The 19,944-nt window shown below is 46.1% G+C and overlaps 1 protein-coding gene across 1 annotated transcript in view; it reads left to right on the top strand.

Annotated features, from left to right (window-relative positions):
- Positions 1–779: 779 nt before the first annotated feature.
- LOC144480686 (uncharacterized) overlaps positions 780–19,944 on the top strand; it is a 34,824-nt gene continuing 15,659 nt past the window's right edge. Inside the window, exons 1-3 of the mRNA XM_078200280.1 lie at positions 780–872; positions 11,037–11,132; positions 14,293–14,459. Of these exons, the coding sequence (XP_078056406.1) occupies positions 11,069–11,132; positions 14,293–14,459 (231 nt within the window). The 5' untranslated portion in view covers positions 780–872; positions 11,037–11,068. The remainder of the gene's footprint in view (positions 873–11,036; positions 11,133–14,292; positions 14,460–19,944) is intronic.

Genomic DNA, 19,944 nt, shown 5'->3' with positions numbered 1-19,944 from the left:
GGACAGAGTGGTGAAGAAAGCATTCGGCATGCTTGGTTTCATTGGTCAGAACATTGAATACAGGAGTTGGGACGTCTTGTTGAAGTTGTACAGGACATTGGTAAGGCCCCACTTGGAATACTGTGTACAGTTCCGGTCACCCTATTATAGAAAGGATATTATTAAACTAGAAAGAGTACAGAAAAGATTTATTAGGATGCTACCGGGACTTGATGGATTGAGTTCTGAGGAGGAGTTGGATAGACTGGGACTTGTTTCCTTTGGAGCGTAGGAGGCTGAGGGGTGACCTTATAGAGGTCTACAAAATAAAAAGGGGCACAGATCAGCTGGATTGTTCATGTCTTTTCCCAAAGGTCGGGGAGTCTAAACCTTAGAGGGCAGAGGTTGAAGGTGAGAGGGGCAATTATTTCACACAGAGGGTGGTGAGTGTCTGGAACGAGCTGTCAGAGGGAGTAGTAGAGGCGGGTACAATTTTGTCTTTTAAAAAGCATTTAGTTAGATGGGTATCGAGGGATATGGGCCAAATGTGGGCAATTGGGACGAGTTTAGGGGTTTAAAAACAGGGGCAGCCTGGGCAAGTTGGGCTGAAGGGCCTGTTTCCATGCTGTATGTAAATCTGAGTGATTACGCAATGAGGTGCCGCCCACTCAGTGACGTGGCTGGAAGCGGCCGTTAAACGGTTTCCGCGCGCGGCTGGAGGGGGCGTTCTGACGTCACTGCCGACGCACAGCACGTGACCTGGATCTGGCCAATCGGCGAGCGGAAAAACAGCCGCCGCCGCCGTCTCGAGTGCGGACTTCAGGCGCCGTGCCGTTTCTCACTGCGTGTGCGGGGCTTTCCCAGTGGCGTTCATACCGAATTTTTGAATAACGGTAAGGAATTAAATAAGAGAAAAAGTCTCCACTTCAACGGCGCCGACTCTCGCTGACTGGGATTGTCCCCAGTGGCAGCGAGTCGCTGCTTCATCACAAGCTGATGTGGAGATGCCGGCGTTGGACTGGGGTAAACACAGTAAGAAGTTTAACAACACCAGGTTAAAGTCCAACAGGTTTATTTGGTAGCAAAGGCCACACAAGCTTTCGAAGCTCTAAGCCCCTTTTTCAGGTGAGTGGGAATTTAGTTCACAAACAGAGCTTATAAAGACACAGACTCAATTTACATGAACAATGGTTGGAATGCGAATACTTACAACTAATCAAGTCTTTAAGAAACAAAACAATGGGAGTGGAGAGAGCATCAAGACAGGCTAAAAAGATGTGTATTGTCTCCAGACAAGACAGCCAGTGAAACTCTGCAGGTCCACGCAACTGTGGGAGTTACAAATAGTGTGACATGAACCCAATATCCCGGTTGAGGCCAAGTTCCGCACACATGAGGAAGGCCTCAACCGGGATATTGGGTTCATGTCACACTATTTGTAACTCCCACAGTTGCGTGGACCTGCAGAGTTTCACTGGCTGTCTTGTCTGGAGACAATACACATCTTTTTAGCCTGTCTTGATGCTCTCTCCACTCCCATTGTTTTGTTTCTTAAAGACTTGATTAGTTGTAAGTATTCACATTCCAACCATTGTTCATGTAAATTGAGTCTGTGTCTTTATATGCTCTGTTTGTGAACAGAATTCCCACTCACCTGAAGAAGGGGCTAAGAGCTCCGAAAGCTTGTGTGGCTTTTGCTACCAAATAAACCTGTTGGACTTTAACCTGGTGTTGTTAAACTTCTTACTGTCATCACAAGCTGCCCGAGTGCGCCCACACTGGCTGCCAATCATTCTGATAGAGCGGGTTCCTATTGGCTGTGTCCATTTGACGGACAGCAGAATGCACCAATGGAGAATGAGGGTGCAGTGAGGTCCCGCCCACTCAGTGAGAGCGGCTCGCGGTCACGTGGGAACGGCCGTTAACGGTTTCTGCTGGAGAGGGGGGGTCTGAAGTCACTGCCCGCTCACAGCACGTGACCGGGAGCTGACCAATCGGCGAGCCGTTTGTCGCTGCGTATCCGGGTATTTCCGGGGCCGGGTTTGTGAATCACGGTGAGGAATTAACGGCCCAGAAAAAGTTTCAACTTCAACAACATTCAGCTTGAGGATTAAAATGTCGGTTTCCTGTGTAAATACAGCCTGTCTTTGTATCATATTAACAGAGCGGGGACGGTCAGTTACATTGTGGGCGGCGCGGTGGCTCAGTGGTTGGTGCTGCAGTCTCCCAGCGCCAGGGAGCCGGCTTCAATTCCCGGCCTTGGCTCACTGTCTGTGTGGAGTCTGCACATTCTCCCCGTGTCTGCGGCCCTTTCCTCACACTCTCCAAACATCAGCAGCACAGGGGCACTGGCCAGGCTCAGTTGCTGCTCAGTGTCAGGGGGATTAGCAGGGTAAACACGGGGATAGGGTCTGGGTGGGATTGTGGGCGGTACAGACTGGATGGACCAAATGGCCTCCTCCTGCACTGCATAGAAAGATCAGTTATTACAATCTAGGCCGTGTCTGTGTAAACACCATCTAAATGGTATGAGTAAACACAGCAATGGATCTCTCTTAGTTAATTCAGTCTGGGCCCTGTGTGAACATTTGTGGAACATGAAACTAAATTGCTTTTACAGCCGCACAAGCAACAAATGCAAGGAAACTGAGAGCTTGATTGAATACGAGGATATGTGCACATTCACAGTGCAACACGTGTTTTGTCACAGTAGCCCCAAACTCTATCTCTAAAGAGAGAGAAGAACTGGTACCCACAATGTTTGTGCCTCATGAAAATCCCCTCTCCGCCCTTTTGCCCTTCTGGGCTTCTACTGAGCAACTTTCACCTCTCTGACTTTGCCTGCAGTCCGGACACACATGGCATGTCTTGTTGCCGTCTGCCAGGTATTGTCCCCAGTGGATGGCCATTCATGAGTGAGTCCTCCCCCTTATCATCAGGACTTAGGGTGGAGGGGTTTCCCTGCAGCAACACCATACAGTCACAGGTTGAATTGGTTCACAGACTAAAAATACGTCTGTGAATTTGCAGCCTTGTGGAGTCCATAGACCACATATATGTAAGTTGTCAAAGGCTGCACTTCATTTTTAGTTTCTTGAGAAATGTGTAACTTTCTTTTTTGGTGGGACTTCAGCCCCAAGCGTCGATCTTTGGGCACCCGTCATGGAGGGGGACGGGAATGGAGGAGAAGCTCCTCATGTGCCTGCTCCTGGACTTGGCCAAGCTGGCCATTAATAGGTCCAGGCAACGGGAAGTTGAGTGGGTCGTCTGTCCCAACTCTTTTCCCATCTACTGCAGCTATGTTCACTGCCAGGTGAAAGGGAGCATGTGATCTCTGCTGGCAACATAGAGGCTTTCCTTACCTGGAGGGCACTGAGGGCTGGAGTGTGTTTTTAACCCCTTTCATTATAGTTTGCTTTATTGTTTAAGTTTCCTTCGAGATTCTGTTCATTTTTAGGATGCTGCATTTTAATTCATCCCTCAATTTGTTGATTTGGTTTATTTGGTTAAGATACGAATTGCAAGATGCAGAATTTCACTGGCATCTCAATCTCTGGACTTTTCCCTCGGATGCCAACAGTCCACAGTCCGTCACCTTGCAGAAATGTCCCCCCTCATTTTAGCAAAGAGCAGAGGGCTTTCCTTGTCAGCAGCTGCTGCACCCCTGGGAGGGGGGAGGGATGGAGGGAGAAGGGACAGGGTTGTGGCGGGGAGGGGGGGAGGCAGAGATGGATGGGGAGGGGGGGGGAGGCAGAGATGGATTGAGAGGGGGGGGAGGCAGAGATGGATTGAGAGGGGGGGGGAGGCAGAGATGGATTGAGAGGTGGAGGGGAACCAATTGCAGGTTGCAGTGGTTAGAACAAACTTTGTACAAATTTATGGTTTCTGAAATTTGTAATTATTTTGACAAATTGAGTAGTGGCTGTTCGGTGAATTGACACCCTGATAGATTCTGTTCACTAACAAATGAACAATAATCTCATTGAACGAAAGTGCAAACACACGGTAGTGTTCACTTACTCCTGTTCCTGTAAGTTTGTAAATACCTGCTGTGGTTCCTTGATGTGGTGAGGCTCCTCAATTAACTCCTGCTGATGTTGGAACAGAGTCTGATCAATGAAAAGTAATGTTGTCCCACACATGGGTCAGAGCAGTGGAGAATAGGAAAAGTGAATGGGGAAGATTGAAGAGATAGGGAGGGAGTCAGTCACAAGGTGTTTGGCAGGAAGGGAAGATCTCTCTCTCTGAAGCGTTTTCTCTGTTTTTCATTCTTTCTCCCTCTCTCTCCCTGAACCATAGAATCCCTACAGTGCAGAAGGAGGCCATTCGGCCCATTGAGTCTGCACCGACCACAATCCCACCCAGGCCCTACCCCCACATATTTACCCACTAATCCCACTAACCTACGCATCTCAGGACTCTAAGGGGCAATTTTTAACCTGGCCAATCAACCTAACCCGCACATCTTTGGACTGTGGGAGGAAACCGGAGCACCCGGAGGAAACCCACACAGACACGAGGAGAATGTGCAAACTCCACACAGACAGTGACCTGAGCCGGGAATCGAACCCGGGACCCTGGAGCGGTGAAGCAGCAGTGCTAACCACTGTGCTACCGTGCAAGACTCGGTGAAACCTAATTAGTAATGTTGTGGGGGATGAATTGTTTGAAAGTATCCTGAGCCATTTTCTAGAATATTATATTGAAGAACCAACTAGGGAATCGAAAAACAGTAGACTAAATGTGTTAATGAATGATCTTGTAAAGGAGTCTTTCGGAAAGTGTTATCATAACAATGAACAAAGAAAAGTACAGAACGGGACAGGGCCCTTCGGCTCTCCAAACCTGTGCTGATCCTGATGCCCGAACGAAACAAAAAAAAACCTCCAGCCCTTACTCGATCTGCCTGCTTCCACCACCTCCCTCAGGTCGTGCATTCCAGGCACCCACCACTCTCTGCGTGAAACAGTTTGCCTGCACATCTCACTTAAACTTTCCCCCCCTCACCTTGAACCTGTGTCCTCTTGTAATTGACACATCCACCGTCTATGCCCCTCATAATTTTGTAGACCTCTATCTGGTCTCTGCTCAGCCTCCATTTTTCCAGTGTAAACAATCCTAGTTCATTCAATCTCCTCATAATCAACACCCTCGTGCTGGTGAACTTTCTTTGCACTCTCTCAAAACTCCAGGTCCTGCTGGGAGTGTGGTGACCAGAACTGCACACAATACTCCAAATGCGGCCTAACCAAGGTTTTATATAGCTGCAACATGATTTCCCAGCTCTTCTACTCTGTGCCCTGGATGATGAAGACAAGCATGTTATTTGCTTTCTTAATCACCGTGGCCACCGTGTGTTGCCACTTTGTGAGAACTGTGGACCTGCACGCCCAGGTCCCGAGATATGTTAATGTTCCCAAGGGTTCTGCCATTCACAGTATAATTCATGATAGAATTTTACATTTAAGTTTGAAAGTGATTAAGTTGCATTAGAAACTAGGGCATTAAATTAAAACAAAAACTGAAGGTGTGAGGATCAAATTGGCTGTGGTGGACTGGAAAACTACGTTTAATGTTTGTCAGACAATGGCTAACATTTATAGAATTAATACATAGTTTACAATAGCAATACAATCTGAAGCCCAGAAAGGAATGTGTTCCAATAATGACTAATGGAGACAAAGCAAGGATTGTGTCGGATCAAAGGAAGCAGCATATAAAGTTGATGTGGATTTATGGGTGTTGGAGTAGGTTGAGAATCCAAACAGGAATGTCTGTCATCCACTCCAAAAGCAGAGTTCACTGGCAGTCCTTGCCACAGCAGCATTTTCTTCCTGTGGTCGGCACATTGGTAAAGGAAGACTACATGTGTCTGTGTCTGCGTTTGCATTGTCCTTCCCTGCCAGCCTTGATCACGATGTTATACTGGTTTGGTGATAGTGTGAGAGCCCAGTGCTGTATTCTCACTGAGGCCTTGGGGGGAATGCGCTTGGATTCACTGAAAAGACTCATCAATGGCTTATGGTCTGTGCATATGGTGAATGAAAGACCATAAAGATACTGATGAAAATGTTTCACAGCGAAATCGATGGCTACACCTTCCTTGTCTGACTGAGAATAAATCCACGTCAACTTTATATGCTGCTTCCTTTGATCCGACACAATCCTTGCTTTGTTTCCATTAGTCATTATTGGACCTTGTCACAGATTATCCAATGTTCCCAGAACGGTTTGAAAACAGAAACTCCAGGCCTCCAGGTAATCATGTGTACGCATAGTATCATCATTTTTAATAACAGGGATATTTGATGCTCCCCAACTGAATGGACTCATCGAGTGGCTGCAAAGGCTTGGAATCAAACTCTTCCCTCACTTTACCTTTCATGGTGTAGGGCACTGTCCTGTACTTGAAAAAGCGAGGAGGATAGCCTGTGGATCAACAAACAACTTCATTATAGAGCCACGCAATGTGCCCAGTTCATCAGAATATTTCTGAATGGCATCCTCTGCCACCTTTGTGTGCTTTATTTCATCCCAGTTCGACAGAACTTCACTGAGCCAGCCATGCCCTATAGATAAGGCTCCTTCCCTTTTACCACACGGACATGTGTTCTTCTTTTCTGTTGTGTGCAATGTCCATTTCTAACACCGGAAGCAATGGTATGGACTCTCCGGTGTACATCTGCAGTTTGATCCCTGTCTGAGTAAGGGCTGGCGCCTTGTCAGAGTCCCAAGTTGTCTTGTTGGTCTTTTCACTGATCACAGATGCAGAGGCTCCCGTGTCCATCACTATCTTGGTTTGTTTTCCACAGACCTCTGTTATTGCATAGATAGGTTTCACATGCCCCTCACTCACATTAAACATGTTGTCAGAGTGCTCCTAGAGCAAAGAAAAGTACAACACAGGAACAGGCCCTTCGGCCCTCCAAGCCTGTGCCGATCATGATGCACTAACTGAACTAAAAAGCCCTTCTGCCCTTACTCAGTCTATATCCCTCTATTCCTTCCCTATTCATGTACCCATCCAGATGTCCTTAAATGTTGCGAATGCGCCTGCATCAACCACCACCTCTGGCAGCATGTTCCAGGCACCAACCATTCTCTGCGTGAAAAACTTCCCCTGCACATCTGTCTCAAACTTGCCCCCCCTCTCACCTTGAACCCTTTTATTGACACTTGCACCCTGGGGAAACGCTTATGAATTTGCATCATGTCTCTGCATCTCATAAGTTTCTAAACCTCTATCAGGTCTCCACTCAGCCACTGGCTGTCCAGTGAAAACAATCCTCGTTTATTCAACCTCTCACCACAGCCAACACCCTTGAGACCAGGCAACATCCTGGTGAACTTTATTTGTGCTCTGCAAAGCTTCCACATTCTTCTGGTAGTGTGGCGACCAGAACTGCATGCAATACTCCAAATGCGGCCGAACCAAGGTTTTATATAGCTGCAACATGATTTGCCAACGCTTGTACTCAATGCCCCAGCCATATGCCTTCTCAATAACTAAGGCCACCTATGTTGCCACTTTTAGGGAACTGTGGACCTGCATGCCCAGATCCCTCTGTGTCTTAATGTTCCATTAAGCAAATTTCATTTGCCATTTCTGTGCCCAAGACTCTAATCTATCTATATCCTGTTGTAAACTCAGCACTATTACCCTCTCCACCAATCTTCGTGTCACCCAAAAACTTACTAATCAGACTACTCACGTTTTCCTCCGAACACAATAGGTCCCAGCACTGATCCCTGCAGAACACTACTAGCATTCTGAAAAAAGTACCCTTTCCCTGCTGCTCTCTGGGGCGAATTTTCCCATTCCGCCCACCAGGGGAATCGGAAAGCCGAGGGGCGGACCATGGAAAGGTCCGTTGACCTCTGGTTGGATTTTACGGTTTTGTGACAAGCGCAGCCGTAACATTTTGCCCTCTGTCTTCTATCACCAAGCCAGTTCTGTTTCCATCCAGCCAGCCCACCCGATTCCTTGTGATTTCAGTTGTTGTACCAGTCTGCCATGTGGGATCTTGTCAAACGCCTTACTACAGTCCATATAAACTACATCCACAGCCCTTCCCTCATCAATTATCTTTGTCACTTCTTCAAAAACCTCAATCAAGTTGGTGAGACTTGACTTCCCCCTACAAAACCATGCTGCCTGACACAAGCTAGTCAATTTCTTCCAAATGTGCACAAATCCTCACCACAAGCTTCTCCACCACAGACGTTAGGCTCACCAACCCTTGATTTCCTGGATTATGCCTGCTTTCTTTCTGAAACAAGGGATCAACAATGGCTATTCTCCAGTCCTCTGGAACCTCGCCTGTGGTTAAAGAGGATGGGAAGAAATCCTTTTACTCCCCTGTTTCTTTCCTCCCACAGTAAACTGGGGTCGATCCCATCTGGCCCCGGGGACTTGTCTACGTGAAGGTAATTTAGGATACCTACCACTTCCTTATTCGATATATTGACATTCCCTAGAGTGTTCACACACCTATTCTTGGCCTCAACATCCTTCACGCCCATCTCCTTGATGAATACGGATACAAAATATTCATTAAGGATCTCGCCGCCTTCCTGTGACTCCACGCATAACTTCCCTCTATTGCCCATGAGTGGGCCTATTCTTTCTCGGGCTACCCTCTTACTCCGAATACATGCATAAAAGACTTGGGATCCTCCTTCTCCCTGTTTGCTAAAAATGTTTTATGGCCCCTTTTAGCCCTCTGAATTTGGTGTTTAAGTTCCTTCCTATTTTCTCCACATTCCTCGGGGGCTTTGTCAGTTTTTTAGTTGCCTAGACCTATTGTATGTTTTCTTTTTGACTAAGCTTACAATTTTCCTTGTCATCCATGGTTCCTGAATTCTGGCATTCCCATCCTTCATTTTTCCGGGTCAGGCATGCTCCGCATTTCAATCAATTGGCCTTTGAAAGCTTCCCACATGCCAGACGTGGATTTGCCCTCAAAGAGCCGCTCCCAGTCCGCATTCCCCTGTTCCTGTCTAAGTTGGATGTATTTGGCCCTCGTCCAATAGAACCGAGGGCCACTCTTGTCCTTATCCATTACTACCCGAAGTCTTATGGAATTATATGGAATCCTTTGCTCCTGTATCTGCTCTGAGCTCTCCAGGTGATGTGTAGCTGACTGATGCTTTTTCAAATTTGAATTCCCTTGTTCCGCCTTCGACTTGCTCTTAACATCTTTGCAGTTCTTCGTTAAACGCCCCTTTTTTGTTGCAGTGGTGACAAACAGCATCAAAACATTTGCAATGATCCACATAGTGTGTCCCTCAACACCTGGCACATTGCATTGCTTTCACCTTTCTTCTTGCTGCCTCTTTCTTTACTTGATGCAGTGCCCCCTCCTGCTCACCACCATTGGCCTTCTGGATATCTTTTGCATTGCAGCCATTTCGAGGCACTGAGAAATTTCTGGGGTCCTCTTGAAAGTCAGTGTGGCTTCACCCAATAACTGATGCTGGCTCGGTGTGGGCGAGGCCGGGTCATTGGTGTTGATGAGGAATAAATCCGGATCTGTTCAGATGACCAGATGTGTATTACAGAGCCTCGCTAGAATTATATTGTAAATTTAGTGTTAAATTGAAGAGACCCATCAGGGAGAATGAATTTGTGCTTTGGGATTTTTTTTCACAAAATCAGACACTCTGGAAATCTGAGTTGTTCTGAGATTAAGAGTGAAACGGGTAACTGCATTTTACATTGCTGGTTTTAAACCTTGGTTGTAAATTATTGCTGTTGATTAACTTCCAATTCTAATTTGAAGAAATTAAATGACTGAATCACTTTTCCATTTCCATATTGGAGAAAGGAGAGGACAATAGCTGAGTTTGATTAGGGATACAGGTATAGGGACACAGACACTGACACATCCACACGAGTGGAGAATATGGAGCCACGTGCATTTGTATAGCACCTTTAACGTAGCAAAACATCCCAAGACACTCAACAAGAGAACAATTCAGTGGGAAAACAAATACATAAAACATTCGAAGGGGTTGCTGGGCAGGTGACTAATTTTAGTCAGATTGTTAATCTTTTTAAGGTGAATCTGAGAAGGGGGAAAAGTAAAGCAGCTGAGAGGCTTCGGGAGGGAATTCCGGAGCTCAGGACTTGGCCTGGATTGTGGACAAATTATCCTCAAGATATACAACTTGTCAGATTGGGCAAGGTAGAGATGTCGCTGGCTTCTGGGGCTGCTGTAGGCTGCATGAATAGAAAGAGAGGGGCCATGGAGAGATTGAGAAGCTAGTTTGAGCATTTTAAAATTGAGGTGTTGTCAGGCTGTGAGACAGTGAGAGTTGGTGAACACGGGTGAATGAACTGAGACGTGGTGTGAGTTAGTCAGGATTCAGGAAGCAGAGTTTCAGAGCAGTGAGAATGTAGAGCTGGATATCAGCAGTTTGCATGTTGAACCTGTTGCCAGGTTACCGAGGGGCAGCATGTTGATGAGGAATAGAAGAGGGCCAATGATAGAGATAATGATGTGGGAGTGGCAAGAGAAAGCAATGTCACTGATTCTCTGGATGTAAAGTAATAGATAAGAATTGAACCAGGGGCCTTTGATGCATTTCCACTCAGCTGCACGACAAGAGGCAAGAGTTGGAGAAGGATGACATGGTCAAGCATGTTAAAGGTTGCAGACGGGTGAATGAAGATACTTCACTGACTTTTGTCAGAGTCGGACAGGATAGTAATTGTGATTTTAACAGCAGCGGCAGGGTGCAAACTTAACTGTATGGAGCTCCTGCAAAAATGGTGCCGGATTTGGGAGGTAACAACATGTTCAATGACTTTGGAGAGGAAAGTGGAAACTGGAAATGGGGCAGAGGATTGCATGGATAAAGGATGAAGGATGGATTTTTCAAGGGACCTGATGAGGGTGACTGGTATATTATGAAACAGCTGTCACTATATCGTGGTAACATGTGTGATTGTAATATTATGAAATATATTTTACATATCAGTGGAGATCTCTACGCTCTGTTTCTGATTTTAATATTTACATCTGATCCTGACATTAATATTATCCTCATTACAGAGTCTCAGAATCAGGGACCGTCTGTCAGTATCATGGCTGAAGGTTCAAACAGGGGAGAATGTTCAACATCTTCAAAAAGAATGGGAATGGACGCAGGTAGGATCACAAAACAATACAAATATAATTTCTGTCGTATCTGCCGCTCACACAGGAAGTGGGAACGGGACAGAGACGGAGTCGAAAGTTGGAGTGGGTGACCATCTAGAGCAGGTTTAACCAAGGCTCGGCCCGGGAGCCGGCTGTGACTTGTGAAGCTCCTCTCCGCAGCCCTAGAGGCAGTTTTCAAATTGTCAAACAGCTGGGTTCCAGTTCACTATTCTGCTTGGAGCTGCTCCTCTAATCAGAGGTTGTTTCTCTCTCCCATTGCTGCTGATTGACTGACCAGCGAGTGTGAATAGGAGAAACAATCCATGATAGGTGACGCAGTGAACTGCGTGCTGAAGGCTGCTGTGAAAAAGAAGCAAAGGTATCTCTGGGTGGGGCAAACTGCAGTGAGGCTGGAGCCCAGTGGGAGGGAACAGGCGTGGCAGGGCCAGGGTGGATGAAGTCTTGGCAGGTGAGTAGGGTAAAATCCAATTGGGGCCAAAGACAGAATGTTTGTCATTTTCGTAAGACCATGGAGATAACAGTGACTAAAGGGGCATGTGAATGAATGAGGGTGTGTGGGAAAGGGTGTGTGGGAGAAAGAGTGATCCTGTGTCTGTGTGGGGTGGTGGCTCCCACACACTCCATATCACTGGCGAAGGCACCGCCTCAGAGGGTGGGAGAGTGCGCGCCATGATTTCTGTGTCTATAAGTGAGTTTCATGAATGGAAAAGGGAGAAAATCTGTGGTGAGGGGCGGTATCGTCTGTGTCTCAGTGGAGGATAAGGGGTGGGGTATGCTCTGTGTCACAGTGGGGGTCGGGGTAGCTCTGTCTCTCAGGGAAGTGGTGGTTCTCTGTCTCAGTGGAGGGGGGCGGGGGGGAGGAGGTCACACTGTCTCAGTGGGGTGGGGTTCCGTGAGGTATTTTTCTTTCTTTTGTCATTTTTTTTTACATTGGGATGCCAATATTTTGAGAGTTGGTTCTCTAGGAGCCACCTCCTGTTTTTCTTTGCTAATTGTCAAAAACTCTGACATGAAAATCCGGCAGTGCAGCTAATGGTCTATATCCCACTTTCCAACCGAATTAGCAGTTAGACAAATAAAATCAGGACCTTCCACCCGTCACCTCTCCAAAATTCGGCCTCTTGGGTGATTTAAAAAATGCATATATGGTCCTCGAGGTGTAAAGATGAACAAGCCTGATCTCGAGTGAGATCACATTTACAGGTGGAGGGAGCCCTGACGTACTCAAACTGTCCAATCGACAAGTGGAAGTGGGCATTGTAAGGTTGACAAAGGGCGACTCAAGCAGAGTGTTCCTGAGCAACAGTTGACAAGTGGGCCATGGAAATAGCAGAGTGATGGTGGTCGGGGATTCTATTGTCAGGGTAACCGACAGATTTTTCTACAGCCCTCCAAATCACAAATGGTAAGTTAGCTCCCTCGTATCAGAGGAAAGAATATCCCGGAACTGGTGGCATCATCTTTGAGAAGGAGGAAAGACCAGAAAAGATCAATGTTTTGAAGTAGTGACACAGATGGAAAGATGTTCATAGAGGGGCTGTTAAAACTGAAGCACTGGAGTGAAAAACAAAGCATGAGTGAGTGATATCTGGATTGTTCTGTGCTGGGTCAGGTCAGGAGGGAAATAAGAGGCTGCTCAATGTGAAACAGCAAGGCTGGAACAGGAGTGGGGTTTCTCATCCTCGGCTTCAGAAGAAAGGGCCCTAACGTCTGTACCATGAACCCATCAAGGATAATGGAAAGATAAGTGGAAAAGTGAGAACAAGCAATTCATACGATCATATGAAATAGAAGCAGAAATAGGTCATTCGGCCCCTTCTGCCTCTGCTATTCAATAGGATCATCACTGATCTATTTGTGTTTTGAAATCAACGTTCCCATCTATCCCCAACAAACTTTGATTTGCTTACCTAACAAGAATCAATCTCCCTCCATCTTAAAATATTCAGTGACCATGCCTCCGATGGCTTCAGAGACAGAGCGTTCCAGAGGGGCACAGCCCTCTGAAAGAAAAACATAATCTCATAATCTCTGACCTAAAAAGACAACTGAGTTTTAAAATAGTGTCCCCTAGTTCTGTACTTACCCACAAGTGGGAACATCCTTTCCATGTCCTCGTTGTCAATACCAGATTTTATAGGCTTCAATCAAGTCACTGCTCACTTTTCTAGACTCTGGGGGAAACAAGCCCAGTCTGTCTAGTGTTTCCTCATAAGACAACCCGCTTCTTCATGGATATCAAACCAGTTAACTTCCTCTCAATAGCGTCTAATGCACTAATATCTTTATTAAATAATGAGCTCATTAACTGGGCACAATAGTCATTAAGTTATAGAGGTATACAGCATGGAAACAGGCCCTTCGGCCCAACTTGTCCATGCCGCCATTTGTTTTTTACCAGTAAGCTAGTCCCAATTGCCTGCGTTTGGGCCATAGCTTCTAGATTTGCTACTTGCTTGATGACTATGACTCCATGAACACTCAAAGCTCTATACGATCCAGGACAAGATAGCCCAATTGAATAGAGGCCCATCCAGCACCTCACTCCCTTAGCCACCAATGCACAGATATGGCAATATGCATCACTTACAGGATGCACAGCAGGAACTCACCAAGGCTCCTTCAACATTTCCAAATCCATGACCTCTGCCACCCTTGAAGGACAGGGGCAGCAGATATATGGGAAAACCACTTTGTGTAAGTTCCCCTCCAATCCACAACCCATCCTTGCTTGAAACTATACTTCCATCCCTTCACTGTCACTGGATAGCAGCCCTGGCATTACCTTCCTAGCAGTACTGAGTGTACAAGCACCAGGTACAGTGCAGCGGTTCAAGACAGTGCCTCATCAGCTTTCCAATGGCAATTAAGGACAGAAAACAAATTCAAGCCTTACCAGCAACCCCCATATCAAGTGAACAATTAAAAAAAAATGTTGATTTTATTTTTTAACAATGGATGTTCATAGATTTGGGGTAAGTTTGTTACAGGGGTAAGGTCAAATAAGCTTTCACTGAATGTTTCTGTGTTCCCAGAAGGTGTTTGATAATACGGTTCACGGGGCTGCCGTTGCTTCTTGTAAAGTGAAGTGTAACAACATGGGTAGAAACTCATTGACGTGTTTATTTTTCTCTATTTGTGTTCACAGATCCAAACTCCACAATCCCTCAGTTCCTGACAAACTGTGATGATTATCAATTGTTCCAATTGACAAAATTCTACCGGGACAGACTAGTGCAGGCGATGGAAGGAGGAGTGGATGGAGTCAGCTTAACATTAACATACGAGAGGATTTTCACTGGACAAGAACATGGGGTAAGTGGGAGGGACGTAGAACGCATTATTTTAATCAGTGCAGAAATTTCACAATCTATTAACAAATGATAAAAGAGCAGGTTCTGTTTAGAAAATCTTCCAGCACACAAGGAATCACACACTGCACTGATAATGGAGTTATTGACCAATAATATTCCTGTCTTTAGTCGACAGACTCAGGTATGAGGAGAGGGAAGCCTCAGGTTGGGAATTCTGGGATGTGTCTATCCTTTTGGATACTTCACAGCTAGCTGCACTCGCCATGCACGGGGACAGCAGCTTGGCTGCACTCACCACGCACGGGGACAACAGCATATTGGTATTTGCTGGATATGCAAACGTGAGATCTGGTCTCAAAATCCAGGAATCCTATAGAGCACATGTGTAAACCAGATGTTAAAGGACCCCTTGCGAGATCGGAGCTTTAAAACACCATGAAACATCCTTTGTCTCATTGTGGCACTTTGTACCTTAAATAATATCCGATTTTCGTCAAAACCAATTTATTTTGCGAAGTCGCTTTATAGAGTCAGATGTTTACAGCATGGCACCAGACCCTTCTGCCCAACTTGTCCATGCCACCCATTTATTAACCTCTAAGCTAGTCCCAGTTGCCCGCGTTTGGCCCATATCCGTCCATACCCACCTTACCCATGTAATGTCGAAACGCTTTTTGAAAAACAAAATTGTACCCGCCTCTTTTGTACGAGGGAGGTCATGCCTCACAAATTTGGTTGAGTTTTTTGAGGTGGTGACAAAAACGATTGACGAGGGAAGGGCCATGGATGTCGTCTATATGGATTTTAGTAAAGCGTTTGACAAGGTCCCTCGTGGCAGGCTGGTGCAAAAGGTTAAATCTCACGGGATAAAAGGTGAGCTAGCTGGATGGGTGGAGAACTGGCTTAGCCATAGAAGACAGAGGGTAGCAGTGGAGGGGTCTTTTTCCGGTTGGAGGTCTGTGACGAGTGGTGTTCATGACGTGGAGATGCCAGCGTTGGACTGGGGTAAACACAGTAAGAAGTTTAACAACGCCAGGTTAAAGTCCAACAGGTTTATTTGGTAGCAAAAGCCACACTTTTATAAGTGTGGCTTCTGCTACCAAATAAACCTGTTGGACTTTAACCTGGTGTTGTTAAAATTCTTACTAGTGGTGTTCTGCAGGTTTCTGTACTGGGACCTCTGCTGTTTGTGATATATATATAAATGATTTGGAGGAAGATGTAGCTGGTGTGATCAGTAAGTTTGCGGACGACACAAAGATTGCTGGAGTTGCGGATAGTGATGAACATTGTCAGAGAATACAGCAGGATATAGGCTGGAACTTTGGGCGGAGAAATGGCAGATGGAATTTAATCCAGATAAATGTGAAGTGATGCATTTCAGTAGATCTAATGCAAGGGGGAGCTGTACAATAAATGGCAGAACCATCAGGAGTATAGAGACACAGAGGGACCTGGGTGTCCAAGTCCACAGATCCTTAAAGGTGGCAGCACAGGTGGAGAGGATGGTGAAGAAGGCATATGGCATGCTTGCCTTTATTGGATGGGGCATAGAATATAAAAGTTGGCATATGATGTTGCAGCTGTATAGAACATTGGTTAGGCCACATTTGGAATACTGCGTCCAGTTCTGGTCGCCACACTACCAGAAGGACGTGGAGGCTTTGGAGAGAGTACAGAGAAGGTTTACCAGGATGTTGCCTGGTATGGAGGGTCTTAGCTATGTGGCGAGATTGGGTAAACTGGGGTTGTTCTCCCTGGAAAGACGGAGGGTGAGGGGCGACCTAATAGAGGTGTATAGAATTATGAAGGGCATAGATAGGGTGAACAGTGGGAAGCTTTTTCCCAGGTCGGAGGTGACGAACACAAGGGGTCACGGGTCCAAGGTGAGGGGGGCAAGGTTCAACACAGATGTCAGGAGGACGTATTTTACACAGAGGGTGGTGGGGGTCTGGAATGCACTGCCAAGCAAGGTGATTGAGGCAGACACGTTGGGATCGTTTAAGACTTATCGAGATAACCACATGAACAGACTGGGAATAGAGGGATACAAAAGAATAGTCTAGTTGGGCACATGAGCGGCACTGGCTTGGAGTGCCGAAGGGCCTGTTCCTGTGCTGTATTGTTCTTTGTCATTTGTTCTACTACTACCTCTGGCAGCTTGTTCCAGACACACTCTACCCTCTGTGTGAAAAAATACCCCTCTTGATCCGTTTGCATCTCTCCCCTCTCACCTTAAACCTATGCCCTCTAAGTTTAGGCTCCCCGACCTTTAGGGAAAGGTATTGACTATCTAGCTGATTTATTATTTTATAGTCCTCTATATGATCACCCCTAAACTTCCTACGCTCCAGAAAAAAAAAGTCTCTGTCTATCCAGACTCTCCTCATAACTCAAACCATCAAGTCCTGGTAGCATCCTATAAATCCTTTCTGCACTCTTTCTAGTTTAACAATATCCTTTCTATAACGGTGACCAGAACTATACACCGTATTCCAGGTGTGGCCTTGCCAACTTCTGATACAACTGCAACAAGACACCCCAACTCTTGTATTCAATGTTCTGACCAATGAAATCAAGCATGCCGAATGCCACCTTAACCACACTGTCCACCTGTGACTCCACTTTCAAGGAGCTAAGAACCTGTACCCCTAAATCGCTTTGTCCTATAACTCTCCCCAACACCCCACCATTAACTGAGTAAGTCCTGCCCTGGTTCGATCTACCAAACTGCATCACCTCGTATTTATCTCAATTAAATTTCATCTGCCATTCGTCAGCCCACTGGCCCAATTGACCAACATCCTGTTGCAATCGTAGATGATCTTCTTCACTGTCCACTGTGCCAACAATCTTGGTGTCATCTGCAAACTTACTAACCATGCCTACTAAATTTTCATCCAAATCATTAATTTAAATAATAGCAGACCCAGCACTGATCCCTGAGGCACACCGCTGGTCACGGGCCTCCAGTTTGAAAAAAAACCTTCTACAACCACCCTCTCTGACTTCTGTCATTAAGCCAATTTTGTATCCATTCGGCTACCTTATTCTGGATCCTGTGAAATTTGACTTCATGCAACAACCTACCATGTGATACCTTGTCAAAGGTCTTGCTAAAGTCCATGCAGAAAACATCAACTGCACTGCCCTCATCTCCCTGCTTGCTACCTCTTCAAAAAAATTCAATTAAATTTGTGAAAAATGATTTTCCACTCTCAAATCCGTGGTGACTGTCCCTAATTAGTCCTTGCGTCTCTAAATGCCTGTAGATCCTGCTTCTCAAAACATCTTCTACCAACAGATGTGACGTTCACCAGCCTGTAGCTCCCAGGCTTTTCCCTGCAGCCCTTTTTAAAAAACGGCACAACATTTGCCCCCCTCCAATCTTCAGGCTGTGACTTTAGCTGAGGAAACCTGCTGTCCTCACTCAAGCTGGCCTGTATGTGCATCCAGACCTACAGAAACGTGGTTGACCATTCACTGCCCTCTGAAATGGTCTGGAAAAAGAGGCAAAACAGTCTAATTTCTCCCAATCAAGAATGTCTTGGCAGCACAATTACCGACTCAACTTTCCAGTCTTGAAACACTGATCGTGGCTGATTCACTTGTTCATGACAGTTTTGGTAAGACTCAGCGCACAGCCTGTGTTGGAGATGAAGTACCTTCTTTAAACCGAGGAGTGGGTGTGGTGTGCGATGCTATGCCCTCGTCAAATGTGATACATTTATCAGGTGGAGCATTGCTTATCATCACAATCTATTCGATAATAGTGTGGCACATCCATCACTCCACCATTATAATCAAACCAGAGGCTTAGCCCTCGTTCAATGAGTTGTGTAGACGAGTGTTATGATGGCCATAAAGGACATGGGAGATGGTCATTAGATCTCCCGTCGGCTTTTTGAAGTAGAAACATCCTGATTGAGCGGAGGCTTTAACTGGATAACGTTTGCTGGTCCTGGGAGACAGACTTGCTTCCTGTCAGACGTGATTGCGGCTCTTCCTTTTGATTTTCAATAAACGGTTTCGGGGGATGCGAAAGTGGATTGGAGGCTTCCTGCATTGACGATGAGGAGTGAATAAAAAAATTTTTTTTCCTCTCTGCGGCCGACCGCTTCTTCTGAAGTAGCTTCTTCAATAATGAAAAGCAAATATGTTTCTTCTTGGGAAACCTGAACCTTATGATAGCAGTGTACAGAGTGCATGCATTACTACTTTCATGTTAGCAACATTGAAGGAGATCAAAAACAAATGTAATATTGTTGACAGCATGCGAGGCCCTGACATTCAGTATGATTTTAAAAGTTTGACCTTGCCGCATGTCCCTGACTTAAACTTTTGATGAGCTAGTAGATAAAAAGAACAAAGAACAATACAGCACAGGAACAGGCCCTTCGGCCCTCCAAGCCCGCGCCGCTCCCTTGTCCAAACTAGACCATTCTTTTGTATCCCTCCATTCCCACTCCGTTCATGTGGCTATCTAGATAAGTCTTAAATGTTCCCAGTGTGTCCGCCTCCACCACCTTGCCTGGCAGCGCATTCCAGGCCCCCACCACCCTCCTGTGTAAAATACGTCCTTCTGATATCCGTGTTAACCTCTCCCCGCCTCACCTTGAACCTATGACCCCTCGTGAATGTCACCACCGACCTGGGAAAAAGCTTCCCACCGTTCACCCTATCTATGCCTTTCATAATTTTATACACCTCTATTAGGTCACCCCTCATCCTCTGTCTTTCCAGGGAGAACAACCCCAGTTTACCCAATCTCTCTTCATAACTAAGCCCTTCCATACCAGGCAACATCCTGGTAAACCTCCTCTGTACTCTCTCTAAAGCCTCCACGTCCTTCTGGTAGTGTGGTGACCAGAACTGGGCGCAGTATCCCAAATGCGGCCGAACCAACGTTCTATACAACTGCAGCATCAGACCCCAACTTTTATACTCTGTGCCCCGTCCTATAAAGGCAAGCATGCCATATGCCTTCTTCCCTACCTTCTCCACCTGTGCCGTCACCTTCAAGGATCTGTGGACTTGCACACCCAGGTCCCTCTGCGTATCTACACCCTTTATGGTTCGGCCATTTATCGTAGAGCTCCCCCCTACGTTAGTTCTACCAAAATGCATCACTTTGCATTCATCTGGATTGAACTCCATCTGCCATTTCTTTGCCCAAATTTCCAGCCTATCTATATCCTTCTGTAGCCTGTGCCAATGTTCCTCACTATCTGCAAGTCCAGCCATTTTCGTGTCGTCCGCAAACTTACTGACCACCCCAGTTACACCTTCTTCCAGATCATTTATATAAATCACAAACAGCAGAGGTCTAGAGGAAAAAGTACTGTGACCCGAGTACCTCTGTTATACTCCAGTGACACCGCTTCAACGTGGCCGAGAAACCTGTCGGGAACCTGTCACCCAATTCTTGTCTGGATTACGAAAATTAGCAGAACATTTGTGAATTCATGCTGCCTCTGGATGAATTG

Source organism: Mustelus asterias, chromosome 30, assembly GCF_964213995.1.
Source record: "Mustelus asterias chromosome 30, sMusAst1.hap1.1, whole genome shotgun sequence".
NCBI classification, from domain to species: Eukaryota; Metazoa; Chordata; class Chondrichthyes; order Carcharhiniformes; family Triakidae; genus Mustelus; species Mustelus asterias.
This window is presented reverse-complemented; position numbering and strand designations above follow the sequence as displayed.